The sequence below is a fragment of the Limulus polyphemus genome, unplaced genomic scaffold, assembly GCF_000517525.1.
Source record: "Limulus polyphemus unplaced genomic scaffold, Limulus_polyphemus-2.1.2 Scaffold36, whole genome shotgun sequence".
Lineage (NCBI taxonomy): Eukaryota > Metazoa > Arthropoda > Merostomata > Xiphosura > Limulidae > Limulus > Limulus polyphemus.
Genome location: NW_013665646.1, coordinates 787,494 through 801,096, shown reverse-complemented (window position 1 = coordinate 801,096; position 13,603 = coordinate 787,494). Strand labels below are relative to the sequence as shown.

At 32.3% G+C, this 13,603-nt stretch overlaps 1 protein-coding gene across 1 annotated transcript in view; it reads right to left on the bottom strand.

Annotated features, from left to right (window-relative positions):
• Positions 1-394: 394 nt before the first annotated feature.
• Positions 395-13,603, bottom strand: part of LOC106460879 (CREB-binding protein-like) — a 71,694-nt gene continuing 58,485 nt past the window's right edge. The window contains exons 20-27 of the mRNA XM_013920638.2: positions 12,798-12,944; positions 10,732-10,845; positions 9,105-9,270; positions 6,890-7,102; positions 5,565-5,717; positions 4,052-4,333; positions 3,541-3,864; positions 395-3,035 (exon numbers count right to left, since the gene is read on the bottom strand). Coding sequence (XP_013776092.1) covers positions 1,452-3,035; positions 3,541-3,864; positions 4,052-4,333; positions 5,565-5,717; positions 6,890-7,102; positions 9,105-9,270; positions 10,732-10,845; positions 12,798-12,944 — 2,983 coding nt within the window. The 3' untranslated portion in view covers positions 395-1,451. The remainder of the gene's footprint in view (positions 3,036-3,540; positions 3,865-4,051; positions 4,334-5,564; positions 5,718-6,889; positions 7,103-9,104; positions 9,271-10,731; positions 10,846-12,797; positions 12,945-13,603) is intronic.

The following is a 13,603-nucleotide window of genomic DNA, read 5'->3' as shown; positions in this document are numbered from 1 at the left end:
ACCAACGAATAGTGGATTGACCGTCACGTTATAACGCCCTCACGACTGAAAGGGCGAACACGTTTGGTGGGACGGGGAGACGAACCCGTGACCCTCAGATTACGAGTTGAGCGCCCTAACCACCTGGACATCTGGTGTTTTGTTTTTAATATTATACATCACCAAACCTTATCTAAATTATTTCTTGTTCAATCTACATCTATTAAATCAGCTGGCTAAAGCAGGCGTATCAGATCAACATCCCAAATTAACTAAATAATTTTTTTTCATTTTATTTCAGAGGTACTTGTGAAATTCTAGAGATTTTTAGAGAGGGCACAATTTTGAAAGCTGTTGGAGATACTAATGTAAATAACACAGTCAAACTAAAAATAATTACACATATTCAAAAATGTTGGTAAATTTTTGAATATTTGATTTTATTCAAACTTCGAGTTTTAAAATGTATACAATATGTACAATGTTTTTGTAGTCTTCTACCTGTGACCTATCAATGAAATGTACAGAACAAAAATGTGAAGGTGGGACAGACCTCCCACCGAAATAAACCATGTATCTAATACCATGTAAAAAGATACACGACACATTTCAACTGACCCCTAGTTCTTCGTGAAAACTACAAATACATGATGGGAAAACTAATTTATGCAAGATAAAATGAGATTCTATACAACATGATCAATCTCCTGAACTCATTATTAATTATTATTATGATAAGACACAATTAAACACTTTTTTGAAAGAAAAAAAAATCATTACTACATTCATTATTAAATGTTTTCAAAGGCTAATAAAAAGAAGCCAAGAAAAAAACATTTGATACTGATGATTAGTTATAATTAGTATTATTATTATTTAGGGAATCACAGTCTTTGGGGTATACATGATTTCATAATCATTGGAATGTCACTATGTAAAGAGATACTCTGTTGTAATGTTAACGGAAAACCTATACTTTGGGTCCAGCCTCAATACCATTTATTGATTCTTACCTATTTTCTTTGAATGTGTGTGTGTGTGTGTGTGTGCACTATGTAACACATAGAAATACAGATTTACATATGCACAATTTGAACATATTGCTAACTGTCAGTTGGAAAAAAAAAACTTTAAACAACAACAACAAAAAAATTTCAAGAATGTAAATACTTCATTCAATTACATGACCTTATCCTACCTGTACACTACCATATAAATCCCATATATATGTCGAAACTATACAAAAGTTTTTATACAGCATGAGAATTCAATAAACCTTTTATAGAAATTAATTTTAATACAATAATGTGTCATTCTCTGCTGACAAATTCTAACGTCTTATTTATAAGCTAAGTATAAAATTTTAAAACATTAAACTTAAGTGAAAACAAAGTCCTCTTTTTCTTCACAGAAAACATTCATAACAAGAGTTCATAATATGTTTCTATTCACACACGTAAACAACCTCCAAGTTACAGGTTTTCAACAAATTTATTCAGTTGTTCCTGTGGAGTGAGGTCATCTCTAGAGAGGCCAGGTTCCGAGTTTGTTGTGTTCTGGAGCTGGTTAACAACACCAGATCGTGATGAACTAGGGTTTGTTAGCTGAGTAAGCATCATGTCATTGGTGGAAGCCATCTGATTGGATCCCCCATACACTTGAGTAGCTCCTGCTATAGTTAGAGTTGGATGAGGAGAGTGGGTTTGAGAAGAGTGGTGAGGAGACATGGCATGCTGTTGGCGAGGTGAAGGAACGGGTTGAGCCCTTGGGGACTGAATTGGCTGAGGTGATCTAACAGCAGGTGGAGAGCACATTAACTGTTGAGGTGAGGCAACAGGGGCTCCTGTCTGAGGATGTCCTATTAAGCCTTGTTGTGGGCTCATGGGGGGAATATTAGGTGAAGAAATTTGCTGTTTTAATTGCTGGGACTGCATTAGGAGCTGCTGCTGTTGATAAGAGGAGTACTGACCCCCACTGTCTGGGTGGAAATTCTGCTGGTGGGGATTAAAGTTCATGGGATGAGTAGGGCGTGCTCGTGGTGTGTACATAGGAGGTTGTGACTGAGAGAACTGTTGCTGCTGCTGCTGTCGCTGTATAGCCAGTAACTGCTGCTTTTGAAACCATTGTTGCTGTTGTTGGGGTGTAAGCTGCCCAGATATTCCTGGCTGTGCACCACTTCCCATAGATGACTGGTTTGGTATCATCATTTGTTGTTGTTGTTGATGCTGCTGCTGCTGTTGTTGTTGTTGTTGTTGCTGCTGGGCATTACGATGCTTAATAAAGTAGGCCATGAGCTGAGGGTTTGTCTTTAACATCTGTAGAACTTTCTGTTGCTGCTGAACAGACCCTGGTAGGCGTAACATTTGTAGCAACTGAGGCAATCCCTGGGGTAACTGAGATGTACGCTGCATGCCTGGTCCTGCTGGTGGAGGTCCCATAGTTACTGGTGGATTGCCAGGAGCCGGCCCCATCATCTGTGCTGGCTGTCGAATCCCCAACTGTTGATCAGCCATTTGATTCTGCTGTGCTGGAACCTGTTGTGAATAATTAGAGTGTGATCCATCCCATCGGTTGGGACTACTCAGTCCCACTACTCTGTTACCCATGTTTTGGACCATCTGTCCAATTTGAGTTTGACCTTGTGTGGTTGCCATTAAAGTGGCCCCACTAGTAGGAGAGAGAGCCATGGGGCTACCTTTCTGGTAAGCTCCAGCACCAGCTAAGTGTGGGGCTTGCTGTCTTGCTGCTGCAGCCTGCACTGCTTGAACAGCTTGAAGAGCACCTGCTGGTGGACCTGATGTTGCAGGCTTAATCCCAACTCCAGTTGGATGCGGATGAGATGTTGGTGTTGAGGGCTCCAAAGAGGGTTCATTGGGCATTGAATAGGCACTTGAGCTAGGCTGAGGAAGCTGACTTGCCACAGGTCGGTTCTGCATGGTGGCCATGCTTGCTATTCGTCTGCGAAGAATTTGGGCTTGCTGTACTCTTTGCTGCAGTTGCTGCTGGCGAAGCTTGTGTTTTATATTCAAACAGAAAGGTACCAGACACTTTGCTTCCTAGAAGTATGAAAAGTTACAAAATGTATGAAACTGCTTTAACAATTACTTAATAACAAATAAAGTGACTTTTCAAGGTATGCATGTATGAATTAGAACACAACTTTTTTAAAAAAAAACTTTAAATCTAGAAGAGAACACAATGAATTAATAAAACTAAATATACATTCAATCCAAGAAGCATTGTCTTTGAGCAGTAGCAAACTAATTATTCTTTTAATAACATGGTATACTGTATACAACTAAAACACAATATTTTTCCATAAATTTAGTTGAATATTTTTTGGTGATTCAAATTTGTTTGTATCTTCAGTATTTAGAGTGACTTCAAACCGAGTTTTGCAGTAATGCCACTAAAATTCACTTTTAAAAGCCAAAACAAGCCACAAACATGAACATCAGTATGTATATATATACTCTTTTTTAACAGGTAAATAGTTTTGTCATTTTTAAAACTGCTTTCTTTAGTTTTTATAAATGATATTATATATTAGATTTAACAAACCTGACAGAGCCTAGCATGGTAGTAGCACAATGTAATGAGCTGCTTGCAGACAGGGCAGCCAACAGTTTTACGCTTGCATATTTTTGAATGCTGGACAACTCGTTTCATTTTCTGACAGCTGGGAAGTCGACAGTTGGCATCACGACACTGACATGCATGAAGCAGTGACTGAATGCACCTCATGATGGACAGTCTACGAGACTCTTGTGGGTTCGCCTGTTTCTGATCAGAAGCAGCAGACCCATCATCCAAGTCAAAACCAAGCTTTTCCATCTTATGAATATGACCTTCCTTCTTATAACAGGGAATGCAGAGATCAAAATCCTAGAAACAGAATATACAATAATCTCAATAAACTATTTTTCTATTTATAGATTAGAGTTCCAATACATATAGAAAAGATTCTTGAAAGTTTAATTTAAACAAATAAGCTACTAATATTACTTCATTAATCTGTGTATATTTTCAAGATAATTGTTAGATAAATAAAGACCAAGACAAATATACGCACATCACAAACTGTACAATGGTATCTGGTCTCTACGTGAGCTTTACAACTGTTGCAGGTATATACAAATCGATCTTGTCCTTGGTTGTGTAACTCATACAACATGGCCATAGTTGAATACTTTGCACGTCTCAGTGAGGAAAATTCATGATGTTTCTCTCGTGCTGAAGTCAGAAATGCATCTCTTCCATCCATCAAATCACAATTAATCACAGGATCAGGGTCTTGGATAGGTGGTAAGCTGGCAGCTGCTTGAACCGAGTGCAGCCGAATAACAAAAAATACCTAACAGTAACAAAAAGGGAAAATGCAATGCACTGTCAAAATTCGCTAAACACAATGACAGCTTTATAAACCAACCAAATCAGTTAGTAAAAAATGACATTTTCTACTCGCTCATAACAAATAAAATTGCTCTTTTATAAATTTTTCAAATTTTCTTTGTTCCATAACTTCTGATACCTTATACTACATGGTATTATTTTCCCCTATAATATTCCAAGAAGAAAACAAGTTTAATCCATTCTCTGAGGCTGATACATAGACGGCCTCTATTTTTTCTGTTCATTGCATCAACTCAGAGTCAATGTTATTTAGTAAATCCATAAAATAATCTAATTTTCCCATGCTGCCATGGCAGAGATATTATCATATAGGCCTCTTCGACATCTTGAGGGAAACTGACACACAGAAGGTGAAAATAACTCGTAGCAAAATGTCAATGGTCAACATTACCACAAAACTTATGATCTAATGCATTACATGGGAATTTTAAAAGCAAGAATCCATACGTGTATCAGCACCAAAGAATAGAAAAAAATTTAGAGGCCATTTATGCATCAGCCACATTAAATGGGTTCACAATCTGATATTTGTTGTGTTCAAAAGTGTGACTTGTAGAACAATCAAATAATTTAAAACATTACATATAAATTAGAAAAAGAAACTGATGCAATAACAGTTAATTTTTTTAGTTAATGGATAACTATTATAAACATTTTGAAATTATGAAAAAGAAACTAAATTTTAGCTCCAAAATCCTTCCGATTAAAATCCTGAATATAAACCATTAACACACAGATCAACATCTGGCAGTCACAACTGTCTTTTTTTGTCATCAGTGTGATTCTACACAAGTTAGTTTAAACTGTCAATTTATGCAAAACAACAAGACATTTAGGTTTTTACAATAACAAACTAATGTCTTTTTTTTTTAAGGAATGAAATAGTTTCTATGGGAATAAGTTAAACAGAACCTTTAATCAGGATGCAAATTAAAGTTTAAATGCCATTTTAAAAACACTGCTACCATATTTGTAATTCTTCAAAAACTTCAATAAATGAGTTCCAATGGCAAAATCCTTTTGCTTGAAAAAATAAAAATAGCTGAATTTATCCTTATTCAGTGTAAGAAATTTACTTATGAATACATAAACTAGAATGATGGATGTTATGTATAAGAAAAATATGAAGCTGAATATAAGTATAATTTGTTTATAACGTGGCTAACTTTTACCTCTTTGTGTTTTTCCATAGTAGCATAAATCTTAGCAGATAAGTCACTTCCAGTATTACAAATATTTGATTTCTTGTTGTTCTTCCTCTGTGGATTTTTATTTTTGTTGGCTTTTTTATTTCGTCCACTTTTTTGTCCTTTCTTCTTTCCTTGCTGTTAATTAAATAAGCCCAACATCATTATTTGTATAGTAAATACAAGGAAAATTTGTAAAAGTAGCATTAATATGTAAATAACTTTTCCTTAGTTACAAATATTAATAATATTACTTCTATAACAGGATACTAAACCCAAGTCACAGCACAAACTCATTCACTTCAAGATAGATTTCAGGTGCATACTTGCTGAAGTCATGAGAATTTTGGGACTTTGGCAAAAATTTAGATATTTTTCAAAATGTGTGTAACCATCTTTCTCAGTTATACATATAGTACCAACATAGGCATAAGATTACCCTATGTCCAATTGCCAAACAAAGTTTGAAGCCACAAAAAATCATGAGACAGTGTATATACATGCATGCCGTGCGCAATTTGATATCTTAGATAAACTTTCAACAAAAAAATAGGGGAGTTACTGGCTTTTAGAAAAAATCTCAATCTCCCTTTCTGGGTGGCAATGATTTTAAGGGGTTAAAATGTACATATTTGAATAGTACTAATGAAATGGATAAATGGCAGTTGGGTTTGAACTCTCACTCACGTTCCTGTTTTTGTCTTCAATTTTTCAATAACTGGAACCAATTAGTTCTTTATCAAAATATTGGCAAGCTCAAGATGAATCAGATTTTTTCATTGTTATTATGTACATTCATGAACCAGAAAAAGAAGAATACTCTAGTTGAAAGACAAGTTATTGTGGATTGAGAGTTTGTAATTAGATAACCACAATGAAGTTGTGGATTCTGAGAAAAATGTGGCAGTAACTTTCATACAACACATTCCAAAATATGCAACTAACACAAAAATTCAAGTTTACCAGAGAAATTATTAAGTGACTGAAAGAAAACAAATAGTAACAAATCATCTCAAAGTTTCACAGTGGCATAACATGTCCTACCACAGTGCTCAATGACTGAGCAACACACTCACATGCAACAACTATAGTCTTGAACAGTCGTAAAGAACAGCAGGTTTAGTACTATGTACCTGAAAGGCCAATAAAGGTAGTTTGTTTTCCACAAATTTAAAGCAAGTTTTATACTAACAAATAACAACAGAATTTGTTCTAATTTACTAGAGTAAATATATTGAACAGCACATACGGAAGACATCATATATAATGCTTAAAATTCAAATCTCTCATTTAAAATAGGTGATACTTACTGTCTGAGTTCCTTCTGCTTCACCTTCATCATCCACACCACCAGAGGTCACTGCTGCAGCTGCAGATGCCTCAGCAGCTTTTCTTTTGTCTTCTTCCTCCTGATCCAATTCCTTGATACAGTCTTCCAAAATATTAGGCCAAAAATCTCCTTCAAAATAGGGTAGCTCAACTGCACTTTTCAGATTGTCCTCAGTGGCCTGCTTCAAAATATCCTAAAAAAAAAAAGGTTGAAATTAATACTACGTGCTATAATGTGTTTACTACACAATGTTACCAGAATTAAGATTTGAGGCAGTCGACTGGATTACAGACAAAGACATATCAATGGCCTGTAACCTGACCCTTTGTAATAGCACAGCCATTACCTCTGTCTAGCATTGTACCAATTCCTATCATCACAGGAAAAAAACACATACTTGTAGGTACTAAAATCACTGAAAAAAAAAAGGAAAAATAACAGAAGAAACAAGACATGGATCATTTATGCCTAATAGTTAAGTGTGTTCTCAAGAAATAAGTTATTTTATTTGTGTGTGTGCTTAAATACATGTTCAATAGTTTTCCCATGCTTACTGTACATGATAAACATAACTAAACTTATGGGATGTCTTTTCATAAAATGATATTCCAGTAACTTTCACACAGATCAATTAAACATAAAAACGTTATCAGAAGTAAAATTAATATGATAAGAATGTATAAAAAATTAGTTGTTTACCCTAGAGAAACTTCAGCTGGATAACATGTTGACAAACAAATCTCTATCTACAACCATTTTACTTAATATATAATGATGAAAATACATATGAATCTACTTTTCAACCACAGGCTTTAGCTATTTTTAAAGCTGAGCTTCATAAAGAATGGTGACATTCCTATCGTCACATGAAAAAAACACATACTTGTAGTACTAACATCAATGACAAAGAAGGAAAAATAACAAGAGAAACAAGACATGGATCATTTATATGATGCACTTCTTATAGCAAACATTTCATTAACATCAAGGGTACCCAACTAATGAAACAATGCTTTCTACTCATTACAATTAACATAATTTCAGCATTATATTCAATTAGCTATACTTACAACAAGGTATATGTTTTTAGTTTCAGTTTATGTAGGCAGCTTACTTTGATTGTTTGTTGCTTTGTAATTAAGTACAAAGCTACACAATGGTCTATCTGTGCTCTATCCATAACAGGTATTGAAACCTGGTTTCTAGCAGTGTAACTCAGCAGACATAGCACTGTGCCACTGGAGGGCAGCTTACTTTGATCAGAAATTAATATTAATTACATTTTTACATGATGACTGTTTCTTAAAATATATAAGGCTAAGCTTTGAGGTGGGCAGAAAAATTGAAAAAAAAAACCCTGATAAATGCACTGTTTACAGGCAAAACTCCTCAGATCTACACAAATATAAAATTCTGAATATTTTCTGTGTTAAAATATCAATTCCAATAAGTAAAAATTTACTGAAATGAAATCTGATGTTCATGTGTGCAGAAAAAGGTGTGATAAAGCTTCAGTGCAGTGACTTTGATGGAAGTGACTCTACTAAACTTACATTGTCAATAATGCCAAAGAAAAGAAAAGATTTACAATTTATTTCAATACAGTCATAATGTAAGTTTAATTGTCTTTAAGACTATAAAAAAATTATTTAAATGCCAGGAAAAATGACCATAAAAGCCAAAGTGAGAAATGAATGTTTCTGAACTGCCCTATTAGTGAATGAACATCTCAGCAAATGAATTTTATCCTTACTAAATACTGAGCCTGAATACACATTATTCATGTTATTAAAGCTCTCACATACTAATTTTTTAAAAATAAAAACAGCTTTTAGTAGGTATTTTAAACAACTAAGAAATCACTATATATTTTTGTCAACACACAAACATTTTTCACTCAGAAAGTTGCATCTTAACCAAAATAGTCCATAGACATGATCAGTTAAAAAAACAAAAGTTACTTTTAAGCTGGAAATTCAAATTTACTGTATAAATATTAAAATGAAATATTGAACTTATTTAAAATATTTTTACTGATTTCTTTGTAAGAATAAAAAAATAACTAATGTTTAAAGGGGGGAAAAAACCCTTATAAAAAGCCAAATGTGATGGGGAAAAAAGCAATGTCTACAGTGATCAATGTTCCTATTCTTTTTTATCACATCAAGCTTAGAATTTCAATAGCCAAAACTCACCTTATAATCCAAAACAATTCTTTCAATAATTCCTTTGTCAAGCATGTTTTTATACCACTCTTGTAGCCTCTTTGGTTTGGGAATTTTCTGTTCTGGTGGATGACAGTGGAAGACATAATCATCTCCTTCACTTGGTGGGCAGGCCCAGATATGTGCCATTGTGTACCTTGTTAAAATTTAGAAATGGCAGTTGAAAATAAGAAACTAACTACTGTGAAAACTGATAACATTCAAGAAACCACTTTCTTCAATATAATCATACAAAAGATTCATTTATATACTAGTAGAACCACATTGGGTTTAATTTTACAGGTATTGTTTACAAATTAATTCACTTCATTTTTTGGAAAACGTAACTTAATAAAAACACGAGCATAATAACAGGAAGAATTTATTCCAAAATGTTTAATAAATGCTTCCTATTATTACTTTTGTGTTTTGCTTTATTATTCAATTAAATCCCATAATTATTAATATAGTCAAGCTCTAGTAATTTAGTCTGTTTGTTTGTAGTTATCCTAAAGTAACAATTTTTACAGACAAAATAAAATTTAAAAATATACCTTCATAGATAATTATCTCACTGTACAAACAAAACAAGAATAAATCTAAACCATGTTACATAAACCGAAGCATTCCACAAAATGTTGCAGGAATAAAATATGTATGCCATTGCATATATTAAAAAGTATTTAGTTACAGAATTGTTTCTAAGACCTAAATTACACGATTACAATCTACATTTTTACAACAGAATATAATTGCATACTGCCACAATAGTTTACTAATAGCTTGACTATTAGCTATCATTTTCATGTACAATCACTAATGTCCTTAAACATTAAGTTCATTGGGAAAATGCTATAAAAAAACATGCAAATGCATGAAAAAGTTAATCTGTAAACCCTAATATGTTTTCATGGGTTTCTTACTTCACTCCTTTAATGTAAAAGATTATATAATATTACCTGCTGTGCCTTCTGAATGATAATATCAAACTACACTGAAATAGCAGAACTAGTGATATAATGTTGTTTACTGTGCCTTCTATTTAATAATGGTATCAACAATACACTGAAACTGCAGAAATACTGATATAAAATTTCTTGCTGTCTTCTGAATAATAATAGTATCAACTCTTGCTGTGTCTTCTGAATGATAATGGTATCAACAATACACTAAAACTGCAGAAATAGTGATATAAAATTTCTTGCTGTGTCTTCTGAATAATAATGGTATCAACAATACATTGAAACTGCAGAACTATTGGACATTGGATTAGCTTCCACACATATATTCCCCAAAGCTCAACTATGTAATTTCTCAAACACTATACTTTTACTGTTATGTAAGATAAAGGTAAACCTGTTTAAGTATTTAGTAATAATTATTTCCATCAAGTAACACAAGTGCTTTAAAATTATTTAAATATAACAAAGTTGTTACGCACATATACTTTTAAAACTTTTCCTATTTACACTATATATATATAAAAATATATTATAAAATAATTTTTATTTCTTAACAAAAATGATCAAACTACACTAGTTCCATGAAACTGTGTTTATTTACAAATAAAGTGTACTTAACATTCTCAATACTAAATAAAAACTTTAAACCAACATACCCTAATTGCTTTACATAATCCAGGTATCCCAAAAGAATCTCGTGGTACACGGCTGTTCTGAACTGCTTTGGTCGGAAGAAATGTACACTGTCCAGATATGCTATGTAAACTCGTCTAAAAGCAATAGAATACAAACCACACAAGTGTTACTTTGATAAAATTATTTCATAATCCATAATTACTTAGTTCCAATAAATACAAAAAAAGTAAACAAATTTTCATAAAGACAATACTTTTAAACACATACACAAGTTACTTCTAGAAGAATTCATCAAAATCAATCTGAACCAGAAAAAGGGTAAATTTATCATGAACATTATATACCCATCACAGGTTTTGTCATTTCAAGAAACAATAGGATTTTAGCAGTGAATGGAATGAGGCTCACTTTTTCAAATGATGCATGCTATTTCATCATATTAATTATAGTTGTAACATCACTTGCTCATAACGCTTTAATTATAACTGAAATATCAGTTTTTATAACACAATGTATTTTTTTGACCAGCAAGCTAATGTCCAATGGATATTATTACCGGTACTTACTATATAAAAGAGGTGATTAATAATTTTGAAATCACCAACAAAAATATACAGATGCACCTAATGATTTATTAATTCCCTATGTCATATAAAACCAGAGGTTGTATATGTGCTTGCAAACAAGTAAAAATGCAAGTTATAATATACATTTTCTACCCCTCTTTTGCTAGTTAAATATATATGTATATTATCTGTTATTAATTTTAATTATGACAACAAGGGTTGGTAATGGAAAAATTAAATTTGATTTTTGAGTATCTTTGTAATGTTTTTGATTTTTATTAATTTCATCATTATTGTTTTATAGTGTTGATTAAAAAATTGCCTATTTACAATTAATTTAACTGACAGCTTTGGAACTATATATAACAACATTAGGTACATAATGCTATTATTAATGTTTATTTCTGGTGTACAGTAAACTTAATAGCATTATATTTAGATGTTATGGAATAAATAAACAAGTAAAGCATTTATTCAAATTACAAGTAAACTGTCCATCTAGACCTTTTGAAGCCCTACATCGATGATAAATTAAGATGTACATTAATGGGATATGTCAAACTTTCAAGTGCATGACTGATGTGTATAAAATTGTTGCAGCACATGATATGAAACCTTAGCTCAAGCCAAATCATGAGGTAAAAAATGTGATAAAAGTTTATCTTCAACTGAAATTTTTTTTCATTTTTTAACAGAAGGTGCTTAAAGTAGTGGACAATCACATTAGTAATTTGTTAACTTAAGTTAAAAAGGTAATCCAGAAAAATGACTGAAATGAAGACTCTTTACATTTTAATATATTCAAATTGATCCACAAGGTGTTTCTTATTAGTGGATATGTGTATAATTTTGAAAAAGCCATCAGTGTTTTTAATGACCATAAAATTCAAATCAGTAATTACTACTCATGCTCCTACCTTCAATGATCGACTCTTAAGCTTATAAATGTAATATTTAAGCATATTACTTTTGTTACTGTAATAAAATAATTTTTATTAAGATACTGAAGTATTTTCAATAAAAATCTGATTTAAATATTTTTTTTGCTGCAGTCATTATCTGTACTGAAAAATTTCTACAAAATATGTTTCTTGCTGATAAATTTAACTTTGATGTCTATTACTGATGTACTTTAATGTCTAGACGAGCTAATACTATAAGAAAGTGAATACTTGTCACCATGCATGGAAGCAACATGAGCATTATCAATTATCTTTTAAGAACCTTTACCTAAAGTTATATTTATTGCATCATTTTAAGAGTGAAAATATTTGTGATATAATTTTTTAATCTCGTGTGTGTTATGACAAGAGTGAACTAGATGTGTCACAAGTAGTGGTTCATAAAACTAATTTTCCATTATAACAACTAAAGTACTTACAGAAACACAACCTGTTAGAAATAATGTCACATAATGTAACTGTTCAGAAAATGTAGAGAGAGAAAAAAATGTTTCTATGTTTAACTAAACCCTTTTCATGTTTATTATGAATCCCCTTCCTTCTAAAAAACAGTTATACCTTGTGTTTGGCATAGGACATTCAGATCCAAACTCTTGAACATGCATTCCAAAGAAACAGACTTCTACACCATCTATTTCTTCAAAAGCAAAAAGTGATTTGGCTCGGTATGGAAACTGCTCTGGTATCTGTCCAGTTTCAACGTATCTGGACAAAAAAAAAAACATTTAGAATAGCAATAAGAAAACAAATCCACTGCTTATATATACTTATTTATATTAGTAAAACTTTAAAGAGTTTTTTTTTTTACCTATAGAAGATATAAATAAAAACAACAAAGCCTCAACCATTTGAGATAAACAGTACTATTACTTTATAAGAGCTAAGTAGGTTCTATACATCCAATTTATCTAGAGTTGATTACAGGAAAATCTAATCAAAAACTAACATTCATTAGTTAGCCAAGCTGTATTTTTTCTTCAACTTGGGGCATAGCGGAGGGTAAAACAAAATATGTGCATGCTAAAAGTGAAGCTACCAATTAGGCCACCAATTTTGATTAAATTTGTTTAAATCACACACTCAGTCCTTTTCTGGCTGCACCCTTTTTTTCATACCTAAGGTGTTTTCGATTAGATATCATGACTTTTTGTCAATACACATCAACAAGTCACAGCAAGTAAGAAAAACCCAATAGTAAATAATATTAACTTGGATTGCAATCCTATTATTTCCAACAGACCCATACTTTACAGAACCAACCACATTATAAAATATATGGTGGTAGTTTTTTCTCGTTAAAACAGTGTTAATAACTTCCTTTACAGTAACACCATGGAAACTAGATTAACAGTTTCTTATTATCA